At 36.8% G+C, this 27,063-nt stretch overlaps 5 protein-coding genes across 7 annotated transcripts; 1 reads left to right on the top strand and 4 right to left on the bottom strand.

The window, feature by feature from the left end:
• Positions 1-381: 381 nt before the first annotated feature.
• On the bottom strand, positions 382-3,745 carry LOC130989283 (uncharacterized). 2 transcript variants are annotated; one of them, XM_057913240.1, is made up of 4 exons: positions 3,307-3,745; positions 2,435-2,997; positions 931-1,839; positions 382-842 (listed from the first exon to the last, which is right to left on the bottom strand). In XM_057913240.1, exons 1-4 carry the CDS (start codon positions 3,484-3,486, stop codon positions 587-589), a joined length of 1,908 nt encoding a protein of 635 aa, XP_057769223.1. In that variant the 5' UTR covers positions 3,487-3,745; the 3' UTR covers positions 382-586. The 2 variants fall into 2 exon arrangements, with proteins under 2 accessions (XP_057769223.1, XP_057769232.1); XM_057913249.1 differs by having other exon boundaries at positions 2,435-2,994.
• A 1,865-nt stretch (positions 3,746-5,610) lies between these two features.
• Positions 5,611-7,983, top strand: LOC130989273 (phosphopantothenoylcysteine decarboxylase subunit VHS3-like). The gene is made up of 3 exons (XM_057913231.1): positions 5,611-6,065; positions 7,293-7,336; positions 7,414-7,983. The coding sequence occupies exons 1-3, from the start codon at positions 5,946-5,948 to the stop codon at positions 7,745-7,747; spliced, it is 498 nt and encodes a 165-aa protein (XP_057769214.1). The 5' UTR covers positions 5,611-5,945; the 3' UTR covers positions 7,748-7,983.
• A 621-nt stretch (positions 7,984-8,604) lies between these two features.
• On the bottom strand, positions 8,605-10,974 carry LOC130989264 (triphosphate tunnel metalloenzyme 3). The gene is made up of 2 exons (XM_057913223.1): positions 9,737-10,974; positions 8,605-8,802 (listed from the first exon to the last, which is right to left on the bottom strand). Coding segments are annotated over exons 1-2 (606 nt in total). The 5' UTR covers positions 10,342-10,974; the 3' UTR covers positions 8,605-8,801.
• Positions 10,964-15,588, bottom strand: LOC130989248 (arogenate dehydrogenase 2, chloroplastic-like). 2 transcript variants are annotated; one of them, XM_057913207.1, is made up of 4 exons: positions 14,165-15,588; positions 11,836-11,937; positions 11,591-11,740; positions 10,964-11,289 (listed from the first exon to the last, which is right to left on the bottom strand). In XM_057913207.1, exon 1 carries the CDS (start codon positions 15,311-15,313, stop codon positions 14,210-14,212), a length of 1,104 nt encoding a protein of 367 aa, XP_057769190.1. In that variant the 5' UTR covers positions 15,314-15,588; the 3' UTR covers positions 10,964-11,289; positions 11,591-11,740; positions 11,836-11,937; positions 14,165-14,209. The 2 variants fall into 2 exon arrangements, with proteins under 2 accessions (XP_057769190.1, XP_057769198.1); XM_057913215.1 differs by lacking the exon at positions 10,964-11,289 and having other exon boundaries at positions 11,328-11,740; positions 11,836-11,952.
• A 4,830-nt stretch (positions 15,589-20,418) lies between these two features.
• LOC130989239 (pyrophosphate-energized vacuolar membrane proton pump-like) lies at positions 20,419-26,789 on the bottom strand. Its single transcript, XM_057913194.1, has 8 exons — positions 26,305-26,789; positions 23,539-24,113; positions 23,080-23,459; positions 22,721-22,807; positions 22,307-22,637; positions 21,491-21,901; positions 20,936-20,995; positions 20,419-20,831 (listed from the first exon to the last, which is right to left on the bottom strand). Exons 1-8 carry the CDS (start codon positions 26,540-26,542, stop codon positions 20,625-20,627), a joined length of 2,289 nt encoding a protein of 762 aa, XP_057769177.1. The 5' UTR covers positions 26,543-26,789; the 3' UTR covers positions 20,419-20,624.
• Between the last annotated feature and the right edge of the window lie 274 nt (positions 26,790-27,063).

Genomic DNA, 27,063 nt, shown 5'->3' with positions numbered 1-27,063 from the left:
GTTTTTTTTAGCTAACCATTGCTTGTTTAAGCCTAATTAACCGAGTCATTCCTAAATTATTCGGGCCCTACATCCGCACATATCCAAGTTGAATTGTTTTGCTTAAACAATTAGTTAATTCTTGGAACGTCCATCACAATTTTGCTTAAACAATAGCTATTCGCAACTAAACCTAATTAACCGAGTCATTCAATAATTATTTGGGGTCCTAAATCCGCACGTAGCCGAGCTATGGGGTCGTGACAATTACTCATATAAAAATCATGTTTAAACAAATTCAATTGGTTAACATCATTTTACATTTACACCAACACACTTATCCCCTCCCATTGCAGCCTAAGAAATTCCTCAACCCGACTTCACCTATAAAATATTTTCAGGTAATTTAAATCTTAAGGGCTATTAAAATCTGAACAAGTTTTGAACTTAAATCTGTGTCACGAAGAAGAGAAAATAAACTCCTTCAAAATGAGAGAGTGACCAAAAAACCTGCCAACCAGCTTCATACAAACATCGGTTTCGAATGCAAAAAATTTACCTTCCTTATTCCTACTTTCATATTGCAGAAATCAAATCTAAACTCAGCCTAATCCTCGTCGGCTGGCTCAGGTAGATGATGCTCATCCTCCCCGTCTCCAGGTCCGTAATGTATCCATGGTAGGATCGACTCGAATAGTACAGCAAGTGGACTTCTGTTAGCAACATCACGAAGCGCATGGTTTTCAGGAATCTGTTGAGGGAGCTCGATCCCACCCCTTTGATCGACTATAAAGTCCTGCAAGTTTTCAGGTGGCATTGTTGGCACGGAATCAGAGAATTCCGAAACCAACAAATGAGAATACCTAGCAAAGCAAAGGGGAAGAAAATACTATTAATGAGTAGAAGTTACAGCAAAATGAATGAAAGAAATTAGTCTGGTTCGATGCTTACTCATTCTTCTCCAATGAAAAAGCCTCTTTCCTCACGCAAGCCCAATCATTGACATCACTTTCTTTCTTTTCCAGCATCTCAATCAATGATATTGCCGAGTCATATAAAAGTTTCTGCAGATCAGGGAGTCTCCATATTATGTAACTCTTCTCAATATATATGGCGATCAAGTGATCCAGAGATGGGCTTCCAGTTTCTTCAGATCTAAAGAAACTATGCTTCACTACGCTGGTCCACTTCCGATCATTTAGAGGTACCTTCACCACCAATTTCTTCAACACTGATGGATGGAGCATCAAAGCCTGCTTCATCAGTTCAAATGAAGTAGCTTTTCCAACATCGGTTTCCCCACCATCCAAAACTTCCTTGCGCTCAAGGTAAAACCGGCAAATCGCAAGGGAATAAGAAAAATTAGGAAATAGCCACAGGGAATTGTCAGATTTATATTCTTCTGCAAACTGTTCCAACCAATCATGCTCCTCTGCTCTCAAAGCATAGTAGTCAATGCAGAACATAGCACCCACCGGATCATTCGGATCTAGAGAAAGCAAGAGCTTACATATTTCAAGGGCTGATCTGTGGCAACCACGCCTGTCCATGTTTTTCATATGAGTAAAAAGTGCTGAGAAGAGTGGCTTGTTCGTATCATGAACGTACTTTAATTGGCAGTTTTTTGATGGAGTGAATAGTGGATGCCATGCACATTCCATAGCATACAGAGACTTTGCAGTAGCATCAGCTGACATCTGGTGTTCACCCGTGAATTTGAAATAGTCCGCTAATGCTGTTAGTGAGTCTATATGATAAGGATGATTCAACAGAATGCTTGCTATACCATTAAGATCATGATTCTCCTTGGCAGATTCAAAAGCTCTCTGAGCTTGGGCATATGATGGTGAATGTGTGTATCTGAAATACATATAACAGTGCAAACTGAATAACTAAGCACAATCCATAAGAACCAAAGCCTGTCATGAATTGTAGCATGCACATGAAACCAGCACTTGCAAATATAAGTCGATCACATACATTTCTTTTTTAGGTACCTCCCACTCCAAAAAAACACGAGCACTCTCTTAATCATCCTACACCTTCATATCCCTTTCCCCCTTCTTCAAAGTGGTAGGAATGTAGTACTGATTTCGCAAATTGGCATGATAACATGATATTAAAATAAATAGAAAACACAAGAAGTCAAAACCAACTGATTAAGTCCAGTCCTCCATACCAAATCTTTCTTTTTTCTTTTTTAAAAATTAAACTTTACACATAATGCTAAATGGTGCTTATTTATCAAATGAGAGCTTTACTGTATTTTATTTTTTCCTGGAAAATATTAATCTTTAGATACATCTTGTATCAGTCATCTGTATGCATTCAAATAAGTATACAAATTGATTCACAATGAATTCAGCCACATCTCTAGAAGTATAAAGTTATCATATCCTCCATAGCTTCAGAGAAAAAGAAATTGTTGACACTAAAAGCATGGAGATTAACTTACCGGAAATAGTGAACACCCTCAAGAGTTTTGAGCAGTTCCATTGATAGAGACCCATCCCAGCGTGGCCAATGTTGAGATGGAGATATTATGATAGTCTTTTTGAGATTATGATTCCCTCGTCGAACACCACGCATCAGCCTAGGATTTGCGGGTGATGGATTTCTTTCTTGCGACTTCACCACTCTAGAGCCAAATATCCTTCGCAGTTCATTTTCTGCACTGAGAAATTTAGGATCAACTTCTAGTACAGAAGTCTTGGACAGTTTCCGCGGCAACTTGGCATCACCATCTCCATTTAGCAACTTCTTCTTAGCAGGAGAAGAAGTCTCTTGATGACCGGAAGAGCTAGCTATCAAACTTAAGTTGTCTAACTTGAGATCAGAAGATCCAGAATCATTAACTAGAGATGAATATTCCCTGTTTGAGTTCTTCTTCTTCTTTTTCTTTTTCTTTGATTTGACATTTCGAGTAAGAACTGTGTTAAAGGCAGTCCTTTCTGATGAGGGATGGTCGCCAGCAATATCACAATCCGAAGTCTCATCAGCATCTTTACCTTTTTCCTGCTGCCAACAACCAACCCCAACATGATAGCAAGTTTCAAATGAACAACCATACTTTCATCAAACTGCTTTGTAAGTCGCAATACATATACGCACAAACAAAAGGGGGAAGTAGTTCTAGTTATTAGTTCAAACATTAGTTCTCAAGATAAGCACGCAATTTTTGCTACAAGACAAGATAACGAGGCTCTTTTCCAATATCAGTAACTATGTGCTGCTTTATCCTATCTATATTATTACGAATAAGAGGCGAAAAAGGAAATTTTTGCATATTTGATAAGCATCATCGGTTAGTGTGGAGAGGGAGCAGACCTGGTCGTCATGGGCCTCATGGCTGTTGGTTCCAATATCATCATCGTCATCTTCAAGAAGGCTAAACAGATTTCGAGCAGGGGCAGAAGATTCGGGCGAATCCGAATCATCATCGCTGTCGAGCTCCTGAAGTGGCGCTGATTGTTCATGAAGCACCTTTTTCATCAACCTAGATGACATTTTGCTCCGCCTGCAAATCCTATAAACAATTTCTTTTGACTAATCCCGATCAATCAACAGAGCTGAGGAGGTGGAATCCCTGAATCCCGAAACTTTTTACATCTAAAACAGTCTTCCGCCAATTGGAAGAGCTAAGCTAGCAGTGGCGGACGCTGACTACGTCGGTTTGGAGAAGGCGATGTTTTGGGGAAGTGTTTAGAGGAGGTGAGCTGAGCTGAGATAATGGGCTGAGCTGCCACATCATGGCCCAATTAGCTTTGGGTCGAGTTAGGCTCAGCCCATTATTGCCTAAATACTGACATTACAAAAGCTTTCTGTATAGGTGTTTGCGGTTGGTTTGGTACTGTTTGATATTAAAATTAAATAAAATCATGATTTACGATCGAAATTGGATGGATTACGAACTAATAATATTTTTTTGTAGGGGGTTATGTACTAATAATATTAAATGCAAAAGTAGGTAAATATCTTGTTGAAATTATTGGTCCACACGAAGGCTCATTTCTGACAGTCCATTACCCTCTTTCAGCCCACCCAATGACAATTCACCTCTTGAGTTAAATTACAACCATGCATTCTAGAAAGATGAAATTGGAACCCTAGCTGCCTTTTTTGTTCCTTGTTTTCTTTTCCATGTGTTCCCATGTGAAAGAGAGAAGTTCAGCTTGTATCTTCACCTCACTTCTTGTTTTCTTTATGTCTTGGTCGAAGTGTGAACAAGGTTAGTGTTTGTGTGTCTTCTTCGTCCAATCTGTGCTATCTTTGCTCGGCTTAGTTGGAGTGAGGCTAAGGCTGAACTTAGCAGTGGAGTTGCTGGAACGTGGTGTTGTTGAAGGAGGACTACACTTGGATTCGAGAGAGACCGAGATCTGAGCTGAGTGACAATTGCTACTGCGTCGTCACCAGGCAGCTACTGATGCATCGTCTTCGGAAGCTGTTGTTGTTCCTTCTCCGGGCAACCATCTTGTTGGCCCCTTTCCTTTTATCTCTTTTTGTTTTACTCCTTTTGACAGTTGCACACACTAACTCATTTCTTTTGGTGTTTTTTCTTTGTTCAGGAATTAAAGAGCACGTCTAACTTGAACGATTAGAGAGCTAATGTGCGTGTTGTCTACAATAAGAGTTTCGTGTGTAGCTAGGCTTCAGGAACTAATTAAAATCAAGCTCCTGTGCGTGAGAATGGTGAATCGACGACGACACCACAACACATCTTGAGAATGAATAAAAAGAATATATAAGAAAAATTAAAGAATAAAAATCATGATAAGTTGTACCACTTTCTTTTGTTATCAAAAAGTTTATTAAATTTCTTATTTGATTAAAATTCAATCAATTAGGAATATCAAATTTTAAAATTAAATCATTTTTTAATGATAGAATTTATGTCAAAAGTAAATGAGGGTTCATAGAACGAGCGCAATTTAAGATTGATGTTTATCTCAATAAAACAAAGATTGATGTTCACAAAATAAAATGCCATTTATTACTGATCCACGCTCCACTAGTACACTATAAATTTATCCTAAAGTGTAAGAATACCTTCATTTGGTTTTATTGGATTGGGATTTTGTAGGATTTTAAAAAGTCCATGAATTTTAAAGGACTTTCGAAATCCATACTCCGCGTGGAGTCGCGTGAAGCTTGGATTTCGTCCTTTGTATTGTTTTGACAAATCCATCAGAATCCATGGATTGTTAAAATCTATGAAATGTTGAATACCCCGCCTGATTTTAAAAGACTTTAAAAAGTCTGGTTTGAATACCTCTAAATTTTAAAAGACTTTAAAAAATCCGAATTGAATACCTCTAAATTTTAAAGAACTTTTAAAAATATGAATTGAATACACCCAAACTTTCAAAATCATTTAAAATCCTAAAGAATCTCGATCCAATACACCATAAATAAATAAGGTAAGATACTCGAAAATACTTTCTAAATTTCTATGTGACCAAGTCGCGTTAATTTAAAATCAAACCAAACAAGATCTCGTTTGCAAAAATAGAAAAAGAATACCAACAGAACGCGTGGCTTGCACGATAAAAATGGCGCGTGCGACTATACCACACTCTCAACGGCCCAAACGACGCGCCCCAATTAAATTCGACGCTGGATCCTAAGCATCTCGGAATCAAAATTCAAAAACCTTGCAGCCTGCCCCTCACAAAAGTGCAATATATCATTTTCCACCCCAAAAACCCTAGAGTCTTCTCATCAAAAACCTTAGTCAAAAATGCTACTCCTATCCCCTCTCTTTTTTTTATTTATTTTTCCATATTTGCCAAATTTCCTCTCTATCAACACTCTCGTTTGGACGCACTTGCCCGAATTCAACCCTACCCTCTCTCTCTCTCAACCCTTCTACTTCTAGTTTCTCTCTCTTAGACTTCTGATTTTTCTGCTTTTTCTTTTTTCGTTTTTCGACATTCTTTCACTTTCAAAGCAAGAAATTTTAGGAGTTAATGGAGGTGGCAAAGCTGAGCTCTGATGTGAAGCAGCTCGCTCTGTGCTCATTTGTTGAGGCTGCTGTGGTTAATACTCTTTGGGCTGCTCAAAATTCCCTCACTTGCCTTCTCATGCTGGTTATTAGCTTTCCTTCAAGTTGATTTCGTTTGGTTTTAGCCTTTCTATTTGATTTTTGTGTCAAAGGTTGCAAATTTCTTCGAGGCCTTTCTAGATTTTGCTGTGGTTTTGACTTTTTATTAACTGGTTTTCTGCGTATAGTGTTGTTTATTTGTGGCTGGGTGGTTTCTTTACCCCATTACATTCTGAATTTGGTGGTTTTTTGGTTTACAGGTAGTAATTGAACATTATAACTGAAGGATTTGTACATTTTTTGTGTTCGTTTAATCCTGTGGTGTGTTAATGTTACAAAATACGTTGTAGTTACAAAATGTTGGTTTTGAAATACTGCTGCATTGGAGCTATGGAAACTTTGGATTTGATGTTGTTGAATCTTCATTGGATTCCATGTTAATGATTGGCCATGTCAACAAACTTTGGTTGTTTTAAGTAGCTTAATAGCGTAGAGTCCTAAGTTTTGGTTGCACAAACCTATATGTTTCTAACATAGGGTTTCATTCTCTCCTACTAGTTAGTATGTAGGTTATCAGTTATCTTAATTTTCTTTTTCTATGAATATGAATTTTTAAGACGGGAAAGCTAACTTAAAGATTTTGAGTGAACTCGTGAATACCCTGTCACAAGTGGCAGGATTAAGAATTGTTTTCTTTTGTTTGAAGTCCTTGTAAACAAGAATTCCATTTCTCTTGCTGTATTGGATTTTATTGTGAAATCTTGTTGTTTTGTCTAATCATCGCTGTCCTCACATATGTTGCTGGTTTCATTTATTTGTCCCGTAGAAAGTGTAGTATACCCATATTTCACTGCAGTGCATGAGCATTATTAATAGGAACCTTGTCGTGCTTGTCCTTTCCTTTTCTGTCCTAATCTTTCTCATTGACACTTTGGTGACCAATTGCTTATCAACATTTGCCACTAAGTATAGATGTCACTTCCAATCTGTGGAATCTTGAATTTCTATAGAATTGTTTTATTAACTATTCATGGCATTAATTAACTATCCAAATCTGTAAAAACAGTATTGTTTTCCTCTAAAGATACTGGCACAAGCCATTGTATTGTTCGGTTACTGGTTAATATATTGCTTAGAACTTTTCTGCCTTCCATCATATACTTTAACCTGTAGGCCCGAGTTGATATAAAATGTGTGGATGAAAAACATTTATCTGTCTTTCAATCTTTTAGAGTGTTGTTTTAAAAGCCTCTAATTATAATGGTCTCAACAGACTGGCTCGCTGCTGAAAGACGAACTACCAGACTGGATTGGAAGGTAATCTCGAATCCTCCCCATCATAAATCTGCATTCAAACACGGCAATCTTAAATGAAGCTAACAATTTTTTAGCAGGTTTCCGGTGGAGGAGCTTCATAGAGTTGAAAAGCCTGGACTCGGAAACAAAGATGGAAGCGATACAGAGGATGATGATGAAGATGAAGATGATGACAATGCTGAGCCTGATGATGATGCTGGTGACGAGGACTTTTCAGGCGGGGAAGAAGGCGAGGATGATGATGAAGGGGATCCTGAGGAGGACGCCGAGGCTAATGGTGACGGAGGGAGTGACGACGAAGACGACGATGATGATGATGGAGACGACGAGGATGAGGACGGGGACGATGATGAGGACGAGGAGGAAGATGAGGATGAGGAGGATCAACCACCTGCTAAGAAGAGGAAGTGATGAAGTAGAGTCAGACCTTAGAGGTTTGTGTTGGTTGGGAGTGTGTAGAAGAATGAGGTTAATCTAGTGTGTCTGTGTTTTTACAGAGTAGGAAATTTGACCTTGGTTTATGAGAATGAATTTTCATCATTAGACTTAGATGGAAATGTAACTTGCTCCCATTTGTGGAGGTGAGAATTCTGGATTTTATGGTAGCTGTATGATTTTTAATGTGAGATCTGTGTTTCATTCGACAAGGAATTCTACCATTGGTAAAGGTGAAGTGATTAATAATGAATATGACAAAGGCTCTGAAAATGACACCTTATCGTTGATCTTGTTTCACTCAGATAATTTGTTAGCTTAAAAGAGGTTTATTTAAGCTCCGATTGGTATGACTTGAATATTTTGCTAATTGGAACTTTGCTATGATCAAATGAGAACTCATTACAGCTTCTTTTGACTTGGTTCAACTTACTAAATTAACTTTATTTGGACTTCATAATACATAAATCTTTATAATTGTACGATAAAAAGACATACAAACAAAGAACCTTACCAAAAAGAAATATGTTCCAAGGCACAACATATTCTTAAATCAATACTAAAACGAAAATCGTTCAAGCCCAAGACTTATTTGTCTCTATCAAATAGTTTATGATTCCTTATTTCCTTTCAGCATTTATATTCCATCAAAATACTATTCATCACCATTAAGCTAAAAAAAATGAGCTTTATCAATTTCCTCAATTGCTCACAAGAGCCTTGATAGACATTTTTAGTCCTGTTCTAAAGATAATTTAATGGTTCAGCAACATGATAGCTAATTATGCAACTAAATGATAAATAGACCATTTTCATTTGAAAATTTGATCCCATAAAGTCAAGAATGATGATTTATTAACCCTCCAGAATGGGAAGAAATGAAGGTTTTGGACATTTCAACAAGACAATGGCAAAAGGAGAAACAACAAACTATAGAGTTGTCGACGATATTGGCCAACAAGAGAGCCAAAGCAGCTTTGCCGTAAGGAAATGTTTTTGCTCCCTCTATGTTTCATGCCCAGCCACAAGACCTGAAGCAACAAAACAGAGCCTTCTCATCTCGTGATCAAGCAAACATAAACACATGAAAAGAGAAGGAGTATATCAACATAGATCATACAGCCAATTATAGATATCAGATAGAATTAACAAAAATAGCTACAAAACTACCATCCAAGGGAACAAAATTCATAAAAACTCAAGTAAATCAATAATAGCAAGTCAGAAATAAGGACTCTGTCATACTTTGAAATAAACTTCCCGTGTTACTTAACTTTAAGACTAGGTAAGTGATTTAGTCTTGCTGGAAGATGGAAGAATGCTGGACAAGTGAACCAATGCTTACTTAATGCCTCAGGAAAGTTGAAGCCAACATTCTCAAATACGACAGTGGCGACACATTAATTTGGTTCCACAAGATCTTAACATTTGCAAAACCATTTATAATAGTATCATATACAAATAGAACCAAATATACATCAATCGACCGTTGATTAATAAATCACATGCTCCAGTACATCTTTATAAAATATACTCACAAAACACTTCCCAAAACACCCAAAAAGAGTTCAAACTTCATACGGTAGCCTTTTTTTTCGACATATAAGAAAATTTTGAACAAAAATAAGCGATTACTAGCATATCAAAAGACAATCAAATGTGTATAGATATTAGTTTCAAAATCAACTGCAACACGATTCGAGAGCCGTAGGACACAGTATGCTACTATACAAGCTCATCAAAATCAAGATGCATATTGTATCAACAGAAGTTCATATTGTATCAACAGAAGTTCAGAAATGAAGCCAAAGCGACCAACTCTTCAACAATATGTATAAGAACAAACATATCACTTTGGAAGATGACATTAAAATCGACCGATCAAAATCATATCAATTCAAATACATAAAAATTTGCCCAGAATAGAATCGATATAATGGTATTTGGGAACTGCAATTCACTTACTAAGAAGGCAACTTTCCAGCGCGAAATATAGCAAACTTGGACATTTGAGAATCAGAGTATTCAATTCCATTTTCCTTCAAGAAGTCGGTGATCATTCCCTTAACTTTGTCAGGCTCTACGCTCTCACACTCAATCTCGTACATATCCCCAAATTCGTAGTTAACTTCATCAATCTCCAGCTCCACCCCTTTCCACTCATACACATTCCTCACATTCTTGAATCCCCCCAAACTCACATAACTCTCGATCCCAAATTCCTCCTTCACCCTCCGCAAAACCCTAGAATCGGCATCGTTGAGCTTCTGGGGGTCCGCAGAGCACGCCTTCCCGATCGAGTAGTCCAGCTCTTCCTCGTCCTCCTCGACGCGGCTGACGCCGTTAGCTAGTACGGCGTTGGCCTTGAGGGTGACGAAACATTTGGGGAGGACGGGCTCCTCGTGGAAGCGAAGGCGGAGGACGGCTCTCCGGGAGCTCAGCTCGCCGGCCGTGCCGTCGTAGAAGGTGTTGTGCTGGTGGTGAGTGGTGGTGTGGAATGGGGAGAGCGAGGCGAGGAGCTTCTGGTGGGCGGCTTTGTTGGGCAATCGGAGCTTCACTTCGACCTCCATTAGTAATCTCGAAATCGAAGCCGTGATTGATGAAGATTGGGATTTTGTTGGTTTAGACTTTAGAGGCCGATGCGGTGGGATTTGGAGGTGGGTTCGATGGCGGAGCGATCGAAGTGGTGAAGAAGGGAGGAGGCAGCGGTGGCGGAGGAGGATGAAGCGGCGGCGGCGGCGGCGCGTTTGCGGGCTTCCTCGAGTTCTTCTTTGTCTTCGACCTTGACTTCGATTTTTGTAGGTTTTCGCCTCAGCATCTCTCGCTTTCTTTCTCTCCAAAGCCCAATACACCAGATTGTATTTCAAAATGGAAATTAAGAGTATTTGAATACACCGATATTACAATGAGAGAACTAACCCCACTAGTATAAACTTTAATGCAATCTGTTTCAAATTTTAAATAATTGCTGCATTTCAAATTAAAGCCGATTTTTGTGTGCATTTTTGCTTAAGAATAATTGAGATTTAAATTCAACCTAAACCAATCCAATTTATGAGAAACGGTCGTGTTTCATTTCAATTAAAGCCTCTTAATTTTGGTACGTTACTCTAAAGTATGAAGCATTTTAAAGCTTATTTAACTGACATCCGAATGCAAAATACTACTATTAAAACAAAAAAATGGGTGATGGTAGAATAAAAGCATTAGTATTGGTGACGGCATGTTTTAGTTTGATTTCAATGACAATTGCAGTTGACATTGAAGTAAGTTTGCCACAGATCCCATGCGTAAGCAGCATGACAAGTGTTGCAGAGTGCATCAAAGAATTGATATCATCAGTTACGAGCGTTGAGATGCAACCAATCAGCGCATCATGCTGCGAGGCAGTGTTGCAAGTTGAAGATATGTGTTGGGCAACACTTTTTCCTACCAACCCATTGATTCCAGTTGTGATTAAAAGCATTTGCCTCTGGGTTCAAGCTCATCCACCCTCATAGTATGTCACATGCAATAACCTATCAACAAATATTCCTTATCTTTTGTTTCTTAGTAATGAGAAAAACAAATCTATAAAGTATATAGATAATGTACTAAAAAATAACAACTGATTCTGACTGTAGAAAAATCAAAGTAGGAGGAGGCACATTGGAAGACACCCATGGCTGCCTGCCTTTGTCCAACTAAATTCATCCTTGAAGAAATTAGAGCAAGAATTCATATTTTCTGCTAATGAGATCAAGGTTATGGAAAAACTATCCATCCCAATCACACTGCAACTACAAATGATGCATTACTGTCAAAAAGGGGTATACAAACCTCATATCACTGATTCTGGAGGATTCTTCGATGCTGGCTGGTTCAAGCGGCATTTAGCTCAAACATTCGGATCGCTGAACCATTGAATTTGTTCACCTGTCATATGTTGTTATCCCAGTTGTAGAAATCTTTCTGCCTAAGAGAACAAACCTGAGAAAGGAATGCAACAGCCATCCTAAAAAATTGTAGCCTTTCACCAAACTGACACAGTTTTCCTACTTATTTCAAGAAATAATATTAAATACCTGAACACAGAATCTTTTCAACACATACTGAGATATTCAGCTGTTCAGCTACCAAGAGACTTCGAGATGCTGGACCGATATATCCCATATATTATATAGGACCTAAAATGGTAAATCCTGACGAATGAAGAGATAGCAAAATAGGGAAGACGATGAATGAAGAAAAAATTCCAACAATTATGCTCTAACTGGTAAAATTCAAGAACTCATATGAGCTATTGCTCCATTGTATCATCAGCAGGGTCTGAAGCATTACAATAAAGAAAATATGAGGTATCTGGAATAAGATTATAATAAATCTCAGACCAACACAAGAATTGTTTCTAAAGCTGGAGAATTTTCATTTCACATGCTCAATATACATACTTTCGTAATTGTTTTAAGCACATCATTGCAAAAAAGTATATGATTTTTGTTATTACAACTAGAGTCCATTGACCGAAATTACCATATGGCTACCAAGATTCATTGATATACACAATCAAAAAGGCAGGGAACTTTCGCAGCTAGTTACAACATTAGGCTACGTTTTTATATGATTAGAGTTTAGTTGAATTTTTAGACACTGGTGAGCAGGCGGTAACTTGATTTAGCATTAATCTTCTTCTTTATTCCCCCAAATTGAAAACCTGGAATGAGTTGGGCTGTCTTCCAGGAGGATTGCTCCTGATTTTCAGCTGATTGGAATAATCTAAAAATGCTAAGACGTGCTGCAGTAAGCTAGAGAGGATCAAAGTCATGTTAACGAGCATTTATTGCAGATCCAATGCTGCAATGGAGAATAAGGAGTTCCCAATCATCATTGCAATCATTTCTGATGGTGTTCCTCCATTCCAGGAGAGCCAATGTTCATCAGAAAAACCAAGCGGAGGCTAAGATCGTTACATAAATGATAGTATATGGGATGAATAGGCTGTATGCACATGACAATTCCATTAAGCTTCATTATCTGTCTAACATAAGGTCATGTGGTTTCAGACCAATAGATCACTGTGTTCGACACATGCCCGGCTCAAAGAAGCCTTGCCAAAACCAACTTAATAGTGACACAGATAAAAGCTTGTTTCCTTGTAAACGAGGCTTTTCCAAGTTATTTACTGTTTCCAAACTAATTATCCTTGTAGGCTTCTCCATGTTAATTATCAAGTCCAGAGTATGTACTGTACAAGTGTGCTAACAAAAATAACAAAAAAAAAAAAAAAGAAGAAGAAGAAGAAGAATTTCTATACACAAGAAATGAAGTGTCCCCTCCTAATACTTATCGGCTATTGCATATGCAAATATTACATGCTTCTTGCATATACTAAGGATTTCCAAAGGTTTGTCACCAACGCCTTCTCATTATTAGAGGATTCCTGTTTTTCTTTAGTATCAGTTAATATTTACACACCACAAAAAATGATACTTGCCATCCTCAACAGGAAGCATTCATATATATATAAGTGGTAATGGATTCTTCACTTCACCTAGAATGCTAAAGGATACCAGTAATAAATAGTAATAGAAACATGCTTCATCAATCCAAGATAGATGCCCCTGCCAGCCTTTCAGCATCAAACTCACTCATCCATGGAAACATCGTTCTTTTCTGCTCCCTCGGGTATCCAAGAGAGACAAATTGGAGTTTCATGCAGGAAATATTATACTCCCTCCATCCCATAAGAGCATGGTTACTTTCATTTTTCGTCTGTCTCACAAGAGTATGCACAACCCACATGACCCCACCACTAACCCCTTACTTTTTATCCTTACTTTACAACACAAGTGGACCCTTTTTTCCGCTCACAACACACTCAACTAGCATTTATTAAAACCTGTGCCGAACAAACTAAGCATACTCTTATGGGACGGAGGGAGTATTGAATTTAAGCTATATTTATATTGAACAAACTACATCAATCTAGATAGGTGTCCCTACCAGCCTTCTAGCATCGAGCATTCAAGCTCACTCATCCACAAAAGCATAGTTCTTTTCCATTCCATTGGTATCCAAGAGAGACAATTTGCAGGTCCATGCAGAAAAATATTGTACCAAATTTAAAATTATATTCAAACTGAACAGATATTGAGCTTGTTGATCTAAATAACAAGAGCATTTAAATTGTAGCTCCACCTTTATAGGCATACACATCTTTTAGGAACTTCAAGTTTTTAACATTTTCTTACTTAACAAAAAGATACAACTCAATCTTCCATGTCCATTATTCAATGAACGGGATGAAACTGACAACTTACCTACTATCCACTCATCAAACACTTCATCATTGGAAGTCAATCTTAGCTTATGAATACTTTTAGTTGAAGAAACGGCCTTGAGAAATAGGAATACCTAAAGTAAAAGAAAACACCCAAGTTCTTCTTGTTGGCCAGTCTCCTATTGAGGTGCACCAGGTGGCAGCATCGGACTCTCCCTCTTGGGTAGCTTCCCCAGCACCGGCCTCACGTCCCCCTCCTCTGACTTCCCAAACAACTGCTTCCTCAAAACCTCGTGCAATAGTCCAAACAACTCCTTCTTCAATGCCTCAAATGCCAAATCCAGCCTCTCCAACTGCTCCATCGCATTCTCATTGTACATGAAAAGCCCATAATACAGATCAAAACTATCACCGGCCGTGTTCTCCACCAAATCCAGCAAAGTTTCATATCCTTTTGTGTTGATCGGCGTGCTCTCCAACTGCAGCTTCTCCAGAATCCTCCCCGTCGTGTGTGTGATGAACTGCGTCCCTGCGGCGTACCTATCATGCTCCTCGCAGCTCATCTCCACCATCCTACACCCTTCATTCCTGAAAATATCCAAGAAATTCTCAACCCTAGCCAGCCGCGAATCTTCAGCCCCAATCCTCACCTTATCAAACACAAATGGCAAATTCTGCCAACTGTGCTTCCCACTCTCCGGTCCAAACATCGGATGCGTGCAGAGAATATCGAAATGAGGTGGCAGAACTTGGAGGAATATATTCTTCGGAAATTCTTTGACTGACAAAACGTCAACAAACAGAGTATTCCGCCTTAGGCGCTGGAGGGGCAAGGATCTGAGCACGGATTCCGTCGAAATAATGGAGGTGCAGATCAACATGACGTCAGGGTGCTGCTCGCAGAGATCGTGAGGATCGGGGACGAAACCGGCGCCGATTGATTCGGCAATCAAGCGGTAATTAGACCTTGAGTGCGCGTAAACTGTGTGCCCCTGGCGGATTAACGCCTTGGCGAGGAATTGGCCGAAGTTTCCGAACCCAATAATGGCGATTTTGAGTCTGGTGGACTGATTCAAGCGCTTGACCAGGCGCGCCTCCAAGTCGTAGGGCTGCGCGGCGTCGATTGCACGGATGCGAAGGCTCTGGCGGCGGGAATGCCGGTGGTGGTGCTGAAGCGGCAAGAAGAATGATAGGTGGTGGACATTGCTGTGGAGGAGCCGCGAGGCTCCGGCGGCTGCAGATTGCGCGGCGGGAGTTGACTGGACTGATGTGGACGAAATCATGGGTGGTAATTTGTGGCAAAGTTGAAGCAGGAATGCGGTGCGAATGAAATGCGGTGCGCGCGGGCGGAGAAAGGGAGAGGCGGTGCTAGGCTTGGATTGGTTTCGTCACTTCCATTAGCGTTCAATTTAGACTTACGGATGAATGATAATGGCATCATCATTCTCACGTCTGAATTATGCGTAGTTGAATTCAACGCAAATTTTAATAAAAAATTACTCCATTTGTTTAACCAAAGCTGTGCGTATTCCTTTTGAGCGGTTCCAACGAAAATAGTGCATTTCTTTTTATAATAATTTTACACATAAATAATATGACCTCACACACCTTTACACACTTTTACACTACAATCTTATTCTCCTTAAATCTCGTACTGAAAAGAAGTGCATTGTTTTATTTGAGACTACACACTTTCACACTACAATCTTATTCTCATTAAATCTCACATTTACACACTTTTACACTATAATCTTATTCTCCTTAAATCTCGTACTGAAAAGAAGTGCATTGTTTTATTTGAGACTACACACTTTTACACTACAATCTTATTCTCCTTAAATCTCCTGCTGAAAAGAAGTGTACTGTTTTCTTTGAGACTGAGAGAGTATTTGCAGTATTTATAGTGAAAAAACGATTTAACATTAAATAGATTATGGATAAATAGTATAAATTATAAGAATAAAATTATAAAAATTATATATTAATAATATTTAAAAATAGAGCATGCATAAATTTAAGGAACATATTAAAAAGAAAAAATATGTATAAATATGGAGAAATAGGGGAGAAAAATTATTGTCAAACAACGTTCGTTAGTTAATCATAAGAACATCTAATGTACAAGAGCTCATAGGGGCTCAATAGAGGTGGGCCGTGGGCATCTCCTTGGAGTTTATGCTTCATAACCAACATGTACATCATATATAATTATACTATAACATGTATATATGTATATTATATATATATATATATAGGGGTGGGCTACCGTGAGTAAACTAAGAAATAAGAGCAATTTTTAATATATGAATTTTATGTAGAACACGTATGAATTCGCTGTATAAAGGTATGAATTGTGAAAAATAAATTTTTGCTACATTTGGAATTCAAACTCAGGACCATAAATCCATCCAACAGGAGTACGAATCAACCGTAAATCTTGATGATCTAAGGGGTGAAAATTATTCTTATTTTATTTCTTAAGAATTGCACTTATTTTAGCTCTTCCCTGCACACACACACACACACACACACATATATATATATATAGGGAGATGATCATGTGAGAACTTCAATTTTTTGTGAGAACTAAGAACTAATTATAGCCCTTGATTATTGTCATCTAACGGTTGATATCTACATTAGTAATTAGGCTTTATTTTCGTGGGAAAGGTTGATTCCGTCATTTTCTTATTTTTTGTAATCGTTTTCCTCCTAATATCATGCAAACATATCTCTTGTTTATGGAATGTTGGATTTTGACCATATCATGCATTCCCCACTATCTCACATCCGAAGATTTGGTATTGTGGTTGCTTCGATTTTGTCATTATTCACTCAATCTTGTTTGAGTTTTTTGTTTATTGAATTCCATATCCATTATTCACAAGCCTTCATATTTTCGATTTCAAATATTATCCACTCAAGGTTCTTGTTCATGTAATTGTATTAGTTGTTCATTTTTAAAATGTTTTTATATTTTATTTTATAAATTAACAATTCAATCATTTCATGTGTTTGAATTTAGTAGTATAATTTTATTATTTAAACAATTGAAGATAATATGTATTTTATGTAATTGAATCCATATCTATATGTTTGCACTTCACGGACAATTAAGATTTTCGTTTTGTAGGATTTGACTATGAACCATATTAACCCGTGAACAATAACATGAATGAACAAAAAAGAATATAGACATGAACAAAAGTACTTAACCCGTTGAACAAAAAAGTTAATAACACACATTTATTTTTTTCTCATAAAAACCAAATTCTTAATGAAGACCAAATGAATAACCTTATGAACAATAATGTCATATACTTTGAAATTAAACACAAATTGTTAAACAAAATAATAACATAAATGAAGAAAAGGCACATAGGCATGAACAAATCTTATTAACCAGTGAACAAAAAATTATAACGCGTAGATTATTCTTTCCCATAAAAAATCAAATGCTTAATGAAGAAATTAACAGCCCACATGTGATAGATGAACACAAATATAATATCATGAATACCAATTTTTACAATAAACATAATAAAATATAAAATATTAAATGAATAAGCTTATGAACAGTAATTTCATAAAGATAGAATATACAATCCCATTTCATGTAATCATTGAACATTGTTAATAAATCTTATAATACTCTCAATTTACTGACTTGAAGATTTTAAGTTCAAACTCATAGTACGAACATAAGATTAACAATCACAACAAATAAGAATCTCAAATATGACAATGTTATATTGTTCACAAAGTTCAATGTTCATGAATAAAACAATAGCAAAACTTAGGATCCATGCACAGTTTGCGATAATTCACATTTGCGGACTACGCGACTTCTTCTTTGACACAATTGTAGTCACAATATAGAATCAATGCACAAGGTTGTAATCTCATAGCTCTCTTCCACATGAATCCAGAGACGGTCCTAATATTTAGTCGAATGTTTCAATGATCTGTAAGTCAAATAAGACTGTTATTAAACAACGTACATAATAGTGAACGAGAATCAACACTTAATGAATGAATTCATAAGGTTATTAGAACATCAATACATTATTATTGAATAATACATCTCACGAACAACAATGTTAAGGCATATGAACAGACAAATGACATGTATATAAAGCATATGAACAATAACTGAATAATCAATGAACAATTTCAAACATCAACCAAATCACACCATGTTCATCCAATAATATAAGTATGTTCATTGATTTCATCATTGTAGAATTATTCACTTCATATATTCATGTGTCAGAATCTATATCATTTGTGTCATGAATGAACATATACCATGAACAATATCCCATGAACATTTTCACTACTGACGTGAATTAACATACACCGTAAATAATATCTAACATCACACTTTGAACAAAAACAACACTGTCGTGAATAATAACCATATTCAAGTGAACATTTCACTAATTGAATGAATGAGCATATACCGTGCATAATTTTCAATATCTAATGAACATATTCCAAAGTGAATAACGTCTCACACACATGAATAATTAACATCTACCTAACATGCGTTCATTTCTATGAACAATACATTTAAATTCGTGAACAAAGTGGAAAAAATTATGGAAAGAACCAACAAATACATTATCAAAAATCCAAAAGAAAATCAAATATGTTCATAAATTCTCGACGTTTCGCCAGAAAGCGCTGGAAAACCAAGGGTTGTCATATGCTTCACAGTTTTTAGGGAGATGATCAACACATACATTATCTAAAATCCAACAAAAAATCAAATATGTTCATACATTCTCGACGCTTCGCCGGAAAGCGCTGGAAAACTAAGGGTTTGTTCAACATTATCGGAAACTCCGCCGGCTGTTCATTTCGTGAAATTAAAAAAAATCGGAACACAAGCCGACGAGATTTAAAAAACGATACAAACCTTTTTCCGAGGTCGACGATGTTCAACGATCTGCTCTCTATTATCCTTCTCCTTGCGTTAGATGAAGAAGTCCGGCGGTGACAATGAATAGTCGAAACTTCACTCTCTAATGGTAGATAATGAAAAGACTTGAATATGACTATAGGTGATAGGCTAGAAATGGCAGCGATAATTGTGGGATTGTACCCAATCTTTCAATTCACACGGTTTTTAACTTCTAGTTAAATACCCAAATTACCCATATTCATATGATTCGGCTGATTTCTAATTAAAATGGTAATTATAATATTAGCGCCTAACTACTAATCTAAACCGTAGGATTAATAATAATCTAGGGACTATAATGGTTCTTAGTTCTCACAAAATCATAAATTCTCACAGGATCATATCCCTATATATATATATATATATATATATATATATATATATATATATATATATATATAAGTTTCCAACAAATCTAAAATAGTGAAACGATAATCCATGAAATAACAAGTAACAACTCACTACCACAAATCTTTACTTAATTATAGAATAAATGATGGGCCAATTTGGTTAGGGTTAGAAATTTCTATCCCGAAATTTTTTTAACTCAATTAACCCACGAAATGTTTTCAACTCGATTATTTCGAAATGTCTAAATTCTCATGTGATCCTAGTTTAATGAAGCAATGCATGAATAAAATATGTATTCCAATATGTAATTCAAAAAAATATATGTATAATGAAGCAATGCATGAATAAAATATGTATTCCAATATGTAATTCAAAAAAATATATGTATTCCAATAAATTGCACGCATCGCGCATGAGGGATATAAGGAGAGGTGGTCGCCTTTGTTCTTTGATGTAGGAACGGAAATGAGTGGTGGCGGCGTTGCAGCTCATTTATGGGGATTTAGTTGATTTTATATATTTTAAAGCTATTTTAGTAAGAATACATCTATTTATTCATATAAAAAACATGGGTACATTTTGTGCATCGTCATATTTGGGGGTATAATTTGTATAAAAGGAGTACTTTTTAAAAAAACTAGCCACTCCATCCCTTCACATTCGCATATGTATTAATTTGACCAATACACAAATGTATAAACATAAAATATTGTTAAGTGCATTTATATATTAGTTTAGTTTCGAAATAACATACACGAACTAAAAAAAATTGCATTTTATTATTTTGAGTAGTTGATGTGTGGTCCTCCATAACACAACTACATCATCATTGAGCAGGTCCACATATTAATAGTCAGTAAAGACTAAGGACCTACATTAGATATATACAATATATACACACAAACAAATAATTAATGCCATTCCACCCTTATAAATAGGAAAGACCATGATACGATTCCCAACTCAGAGAAGAATATTACTGCTCCCAACATTTACTTAGTAAGAAAGAACTGCTTAGAGTAATGGATACACAGCAAAAAAAAAAAAAAAAAATAGAAGAAAGAGGAAAGCTGAGTTGCAAAAAGTAAAATCCATAGGCAATTGTGAGAGGTCATTTAGTAATAAGTGAAAGAATATAGAGGTGATATGACAAGATTAATGGGAAAAATCTCCTAACAGAAGAGAACAGATCCCCCCAGCAGAGAATAAATATTATATATCATAGTTTCGACATAAGATTACAAAATGGGGAGGACTTCTTGATGTCTCTGCTTAGTTTAGAAAAGCTTGAAGAGCAAGCCACCGTGGGCAGCAAAGAAGGGGGCAAATACCAGTGACTCTACAGCCATCAGCTTGATCAAGATGTTCAGCGATGGTCCCGATGTATCCTTGAGCGGATCCCCGACGGTGTCTCCAATCACAGCTGCCTTGTGTGCGTCTGATCCTTTGGGACCAAGTGAACGTGCATGGTCAGACACACCGGCCTGCCATCATCATCAGCCAATCATTAGAATTTACAATATCAAGTTTTGGTCCAACTCACAAAAATCTATCTGCACCGAGTGAAAGAAATCGTCAGAATTATTACCTCGATGTATTTCTTGGCGTTGTCCCAAGCACCACCTGTGTTGGATGCGGAGATAGCTATCTGCATTGCGTAGATGGGAGACAATTTAGTGTTGCATTACCTCCCAAGAAGAGGAAGATGGTCACATGATAATTATTTGGGTAATGTACATCAGATGCTACCTGACCTAGCTAATAGGACCATTTTTAAAAATGTCCCGACCTTTACAAAATACTAGTATCCGACCTATTTTGCTTATTACACATCTAATATCGGATAAAATTCTCGGTACATGTTAGATTTGTAACATGTCAAATATGGAAAATTGTCATAAAGGTCAGGTTAGAATATGATATTTTCCCTATTAAATATCATCAAGTTTGAGCAGTAACAGACAATTAATCTTTTCCCACAACTAGCAATTCGAGTAAATTAGTGAACAAGTTTTAAGGTAGAACTCTGTCAAACTCAAAGACCGATTGCAAAGCCATTATGCTATTTTCGTATCCATGTTAAATAATGCAAGCATCCTAGAACATTGATATAAAATAGTGTCAGAAAGTTTAGTGGGATTACTTGGACACCAGAGACGAGAGATCCAGCAAGGACCCCAGAGAGAGTTTCGACACCAAATAGAGTGCCAACAATAAGAGGTGTAAGCATGACGAGAGCACCAGGAGGGATCATCTCCTTGATAGATGCATCAGTGGAAATCTTGACACAAGTTGCATAGTCAGGCTTAGCAGTTCCTTCCATGATACCGGGAATGGTGTTAAATTGTCGGCGCACTTCTTCAACCATCTTCAGAGCTGCACTACCCACGCTCTTCATCGTCATGGCCGAGAACCAGTAAGGAAGCATAGCACCAACAAGCAAACCAATGAATACTTTAGGAGTTAGGACATCTACAGTTGATATTGCTGCGCGGCTTACAAATGCACCAAAGAGGGCAAGGGACACAAGAGCAGCAGACCCAATGGCAAATCCCTGAAAACATGAGCAAGAATGCACTGTTACATACAAAAGCATTATAGTTAACTCCGCTTGTTGATAACAAATTAACACCCAACTTGAATAAAGGCTTACCTGAAATTGTTAAAAAAAATTATTAACCTCAAAAGACACCACAGCAGTTTAAGAACTTTTGGGGAGGAGAAAGAAAAAGGAAAAGATTAACTACAAAAAGGGTCCTAAACCGTGTTTAATGTTGCAAACAAAACCCAGTGGCACATAAGTTGCATATCTGTCACAGGCTCTTTGAAGAAGAAATTGAAACAAAGAAAATAATAATTGCAAATGCAGAAACCTGCAAAACTGCAATATATGTGAAATCTGCATGTAGGAGTGGGTAAAACCTGTCATTTCACTAGAAATAGAGTGGAATATAATCACCTTTCCAATAGCGGCTGTGGTGTTTCCTGCAGCGTCAAGGGCATCAGTCCTCTCTCGGACTTTGTGGCTCATTCCTGCCATCTCAGCGATACCCCCAGCGTTGTCACTGATCGGTCCATAAGCATCAATAGCCAGACCAGTAGCTATAGTACTCAGCATTCCAAGAGCAGCAACTGCAATGCCATACATTGCGGCAAAGCTAAAACTGACAAAAATGCTAACTGCTATGGCAAATATTGGAATTATAACTGATTTGTATCCCAATGCAAGGCCAAAGATGACATTGGTAGCTGCTCCTGTACGGCATGAATCAGCAACATCCTGTACTGGGCTGAAAATAACGAGAAACAAGAAGTCATAATCATTTTTGTTCAAAAATTTTCCATAATTAGATCATTCTTTCTGTAAAGATACCTGTAAGCATTGCTTGTGTAGTACTCCGTGACAAAACCAATGATAAGGCCAGCCCATAAACCAACACAAACGCATAGGAATAATTGCCTGCAACCATATGAATTCCATGCTGCTTCAAAAATTTGAGGAAATACGTGCAAGACAATGATATATATATATATATATATATATATATACATTTTTTTTTAATAGAAAAATCTCGCAAAGAAAGAGTGAAACAGATGTGACAATCTTAATTTTTTTCTTCTACGAAAAGTGACTTAACAAAAATTTAGTGTCTACATTAAAGTTAAACTAATAACATTCAGATAACTATTGAAAACAACAAAAAGCAAGTGAAAAACAGATATTTAACTTACCAGCTCTGAACTTCTTTCTGTGTTCCAAAATCAAATATTGTGAAAGAGTAAGGAAGGGCAATCCAGCTAACCAAGGCTACTCCAAGAGTCATTAATGCTGTAGAGATTATAAGTTGCTTTTTCAGTGCTGGCTCAATTTCTTTGACAGCCTTGACCTCAAAGAAATCAGTTGCAAATAATGTGGTAAGCAAACAAACAAGGATTCCGATGGAGCTGATTAGCAGAGGATATAGCATGGCAGTAAACTCATGGTTAATCCCAAAAGATGAGATTGAAGCAACAACAAGTGCCGCACAGGAAGATTCTGCATATGAGCCGAATAGATCAGACCCCATACCAGCAATATCCCCAACATTGTCACCAACGTTATCTGCAATAACCTGCATTTGCATATTTTGAAAATATAAGTAACAAATGATACAAAATAATTTAGCAAATTTCATTTTGATATCATCTTACTGCAGGGTTTCTAGGGTCATCTTCTGGAATGTTCCTTTCCACCTTGCCCACAAGATCTGCCCCTACATCAGCAGCTTTGGTGTAAATTCCACCAGCAACTCTGCCAAACAAAGCCATTGAAGAACCACCAAGTCCATAACCAGTTATAGACTCAAACAGACCTTCCCAGTCATCACCAAAGTACAGCTTGAAGAGGTTAATTGCAATATACAAAACCAGCAGACCACTTGCGGCAAGAAGGAAACCCATCACTGCACCTGATCTAAATGCAACAATGAAAGCTTTTCCCACACCTTTCCTAGCCTCTAAAGTAGTTCTTGCATTGGCATAGGTGGCAATTTTCATTCCCAGAAACCCCGAAATTAAAGAAGTTATCGCGCCTAGAAGGAATGCTACAGTGCTAAAGATAGCCGAGGCAAGTGCAGGCTTGCATAACTTGGTGACATCAAACGTACAAGCTTTAGCCTCTGTACTGAATCCTTCCACAGAGCCGAGGAAGAGGAAAATCAAGATAGCAAAAGCAATCATGAACACACCTACATACTGATACTCGGTGAATAGAAACGATGTTGCACCTGTAATATAGCATTCATGTATCAGAATGAGCCCAGCTTAAGTGAGGACACAAATCTTCAAGAAGAATGCTGAACAATTAAATATTTGGACTCCAATAACATAATCAGCATCAATCTTCTCCCAGCTCAACTTTTAAGGATTCAGGAACAACAAAAAATGGAAGCTAATTAGATCGAGAGAGTTTACCAATATGCATTAGCTACCCAATTTATTGCCCCCATAGAACACATTGAAGGTATTCAGAACCATATCCTCAGACTTTACCAAACCTAGGAAATTTCTATATCAGTTTATGCATCAAAGAAATTATTTAGTACTCTTTTGATTTTATAAATAGACTGCATCTTGATACTTTAATTAGAGCAATTACTAGAAGCAGTACTCATGCATATAATATACTGAGCATGCCTTTGGGTTCTCCTTCTAAAACTAATAAGTTGTTGAATTTTGTTTGGTAAAGCTTTCTTGAAGATGCAATAAGTAATTTTTAGAGCATATGAAATGTCAGATCCTTTTCAAATAAGTTGTTGAATTGTTTGGACAATATAAGTTCAATCATTTCAGTAGTGGAATCAAATTTTTATATCAACTTTTAGTGTAAACGAAAAAAGAGGAATCAAATTAAATAGCAGATAATTAAAAATAAAACAACAATCAACATATATTTTTTTACTACAACAAAATACTTTAAAAGAAAATGCTTAGTAAAACCTTAAAGGCTATCTCAAATAAATTCATAACTACACAAAAGTGAAGTTTCAGTAATTTCAGAAACCTTTTATCAGTAACTTTGCTACTTGAGTATGATGGAGAACTTATACTAGTAGTAATTTTGATGGAGGGACAATGAAAATATATATATATATATATATATATATATATATATATCTATATAGATATATATATATATATATATAATTGACCTTAATGAAAAGGAAATTAGCTGTTCAAGAGGGAAACAAAAACTTAAGTCAATTAAATTTACAGAATTATGATCGTAAAATTTTGTGGACCGAGGAATAATATGGAGACAATTTAATTTGATTTTTTGTAGAAATAAATTTCAAAAACTTGTTTTAAAGTCTTACATATATCAAATTAATTTGGATTAGAACAGTGCATGTTAGCGCCATGCATTTTTATCGCAATTCCATATTTGACCCACCATCAAGATACCGGAACACAAAGCTTGATCACTAGCAATTTCACTATTGCATTCATGTCTCCACTCATATACATACTCACTATATAGAGAGAGAGGCCACACAATGATTAAGGACAATGTGGATGAAACTACACAAAAAACATAATGCCACTTTTTTCAGAATGACACCAACTAGAAGCAACAAAAAAGTTACAAAAAATATGTATAGTCCCATGTGATGTATCTAAGTAAACTAATACTATCTTATAATACACCCAACACCAACCAGAATAAGAAGGAAGGAAAATAATTCAGCAGTATTTATTATTTATTGTAGCCCATTAGATGAGTAAATAACCAGCAAAGTATGTAATTGAAGTGTGTAATTCAACTACGACGAGTCCAAAATTAGGCGGACCAACTACTAAAGTCTGAAGTCTCCGGTACACGTGTCCATAAAGAAATCAGTTTAATAAACAGGCACAATTGAAAATTGGTATGGGAAGAAAAGAGATCTTTATGAGATCCCACATCACACGCCAACTCCAATTTTTTAATCAAACATTATGAACACCGACCGGAAGGGAAAATCAGGGCAGATTTTTTAATCGCAAACAGAATACTAAGATACAGTAGAACTAACGCAATCTCGCGCAAAATATTTCCATCCTGAAGAAGAGAAATGAAATCAGAAGAAGAAATAAGCGATAAGACACCGAGACATTAATATAAATCTTCAATCTTTTATTCGTTTTCATTCATTCTTTTTCTCTCGAAAATTAAAAACTTTCGAGTTTTAGATATTTGAGATATTTGCGGCTGTGAAGTAGATAGATTCCAAACAGGAAAGATCTGAGCTCCAATTCAACAAAACTCAAGCCAAAATCACAAATTCCCAATTCTAAAGCTCCAAGAAGCACAGTAGTAGCAGAAGCACACAGCAGCACGCACAATATTTATTTAACAAAATACACACACACAGAGACGCGTACAGAAACGAGTAGAAATTAAGAAATGGTGCTAAGCTGAAAACAGATTAAATTGACCTTCGGAGATGGCGGCTTGGATATCGGCGCACTTCTGAACGACGTCGTGCTCAGACACGCCGTCCTCCTCCTCGATGAGCGGCTCGGCGAAGCCATTCTTGGAGTCGGAGTGCGATTTGTCGGTGGAGACCTTGACCTTAGAAACAAGCACCCATTGAACGAGGGCAAAGGCTATGCCGACCAAAGCGCACACAGGTATGAGAATCTCAGTGGCGAGATCTGGGAGCAGCGTGGACATCTCTGCGAGCTAAAGCAGGAAAATCTGGTTGAGAAGGAGAGTGTGGAGAGAGGAGGAAGAGAAGAGAGAGTGAATTTATGAGTGAGGGGGGATAGATAGAGTGTGTGTTGTGTGTGAGATTTGGAGGGATTTTGGCTGGCAGTTTGGCACATTAGAATTTACATTTGTTGGTTGAATATGAATTATATATTCTTAAATCGAAAAATAATATTGGAAAAGGATATTTTATTGAGGCAGCATTGTATTATAACCAAAATCACATAGTAAAAAAGAATATTTATATGAATAGAATTATGGAAATAATAGCTATTATGACCAAAATATTATTGTATCGTGTAAAAATACAAAATACAATATTACACATTTCTTCAATTTACGTGATTTTTTGCGAAAAATGTATAACAGCATTTTACACAGTTACATACTTTTTATATTATTGCATATTCTTACGAAAATAGTGTGCAATAGATAAAATATGCGGTATTACGGTTTTTGCGACTTACGCAATTTTGTAAAATAGC

The sequence above is a fragment of the Salvia miltiorrhiza genome, chromosome 1 (assembly GCF_028751815.1).
Source record: "Salvia miltiorrhiza cultivar Shanhuang (shh) chromosome 1, IMPLAD_Smil_shh, whole genome shotgun sequence".
Classification (NCBI taxonomy): Eukaryota; Viridiplantae; Streptophyta; class Magnoliopsida; order Lamiales; family Lamiaceae; genus Salvia; species Salvia miltiorrhiza.
This window is presented reverse-complemented; position numbering and strand designations above follow the sequence as displayed.

Excerpts from the sequence above, each read along its gene's own strand:
- LOC130989239 (XM_057913194.1), bottom strand. The coding sequence starts at position 26,542 with ATGTCCACGCTGCTCCCAGATCTCGCCACTGAGATTCTCATACCTGTG. Across the intron at positions 24,114-26,304 it reads CCAAGCCGCCATCTCCGAAG|GTGCAACATCGTTTCTATTC; the intron begins GTCAATTTAATC and ends GCTATATTACAG. Across the intron at positions 21,902-22,306 it reads CCACAGCCGCTATTGGAAAG|GGATTTGCCATTGGGTCTGC; the intron begins GTGATTATATTC and ends TCATGTTTTCAG.
- LOC130989283 (XM_057913240.1), bottom strand. The coding sequence starts at position 3,486 with ATGTCATCTAGGTTGATGAAAAAGGTGCTTCATGAACAATCAGCGCCA. Across the intron at positions 1,840-2,434 it reads GAGGGTGTTCACTATTTCCG|ATACACACATTCACCATCAT; the intron begins GTAAGTTAATCT and ends TATGTATTTCAG. Across the intron at positions 843-930 it reads TTTTCATTGGAGAAGAATGA|GTATTCTCATTTGTTGGTTT; the intron begins GTAAGCATCGAA and ends TTGCTTTGCTAG.
- LOC130989264 (XM_057913223.1), bottom strand. The coding sequence starts at position 10,341 with ATGGAGGTCGAAGTGAAGCTCCGATTGCCCAACAAAGCCGCCCACCAG.
- LOC130989273 (XM_057913231.1), top strand. The coding sequence starts at position 5,946 with ATGGAGGTGGCAAAGCTGAGCTCTGATGTGAAGCAGCTCGCTCTGTGC. Across the intron at positions 6,066-7,292 it reads TCACTTGCCTTCTCATGCTG|ACTGGCTCGCTGCTGAAAGA; the intron begins GTTATTAGCTTT and ends TGGTCTCAACAG. Across the intron at positions 7,337-7,413 it reads CTACCAGACTGGATTGGAAG|GTTTCCGGTGGAGGAGCTTC; the intron begins GTAATCTCGAAT and ends ATTTTTTAGCAG.
- LOC130989248 (XM_057913207.1), bottom strand. The coding sequence starts at position 15,313 with ATGATTTCGTCCACATCAGTCCAGTCAACTCCCGCCGCGCAATCTGCA.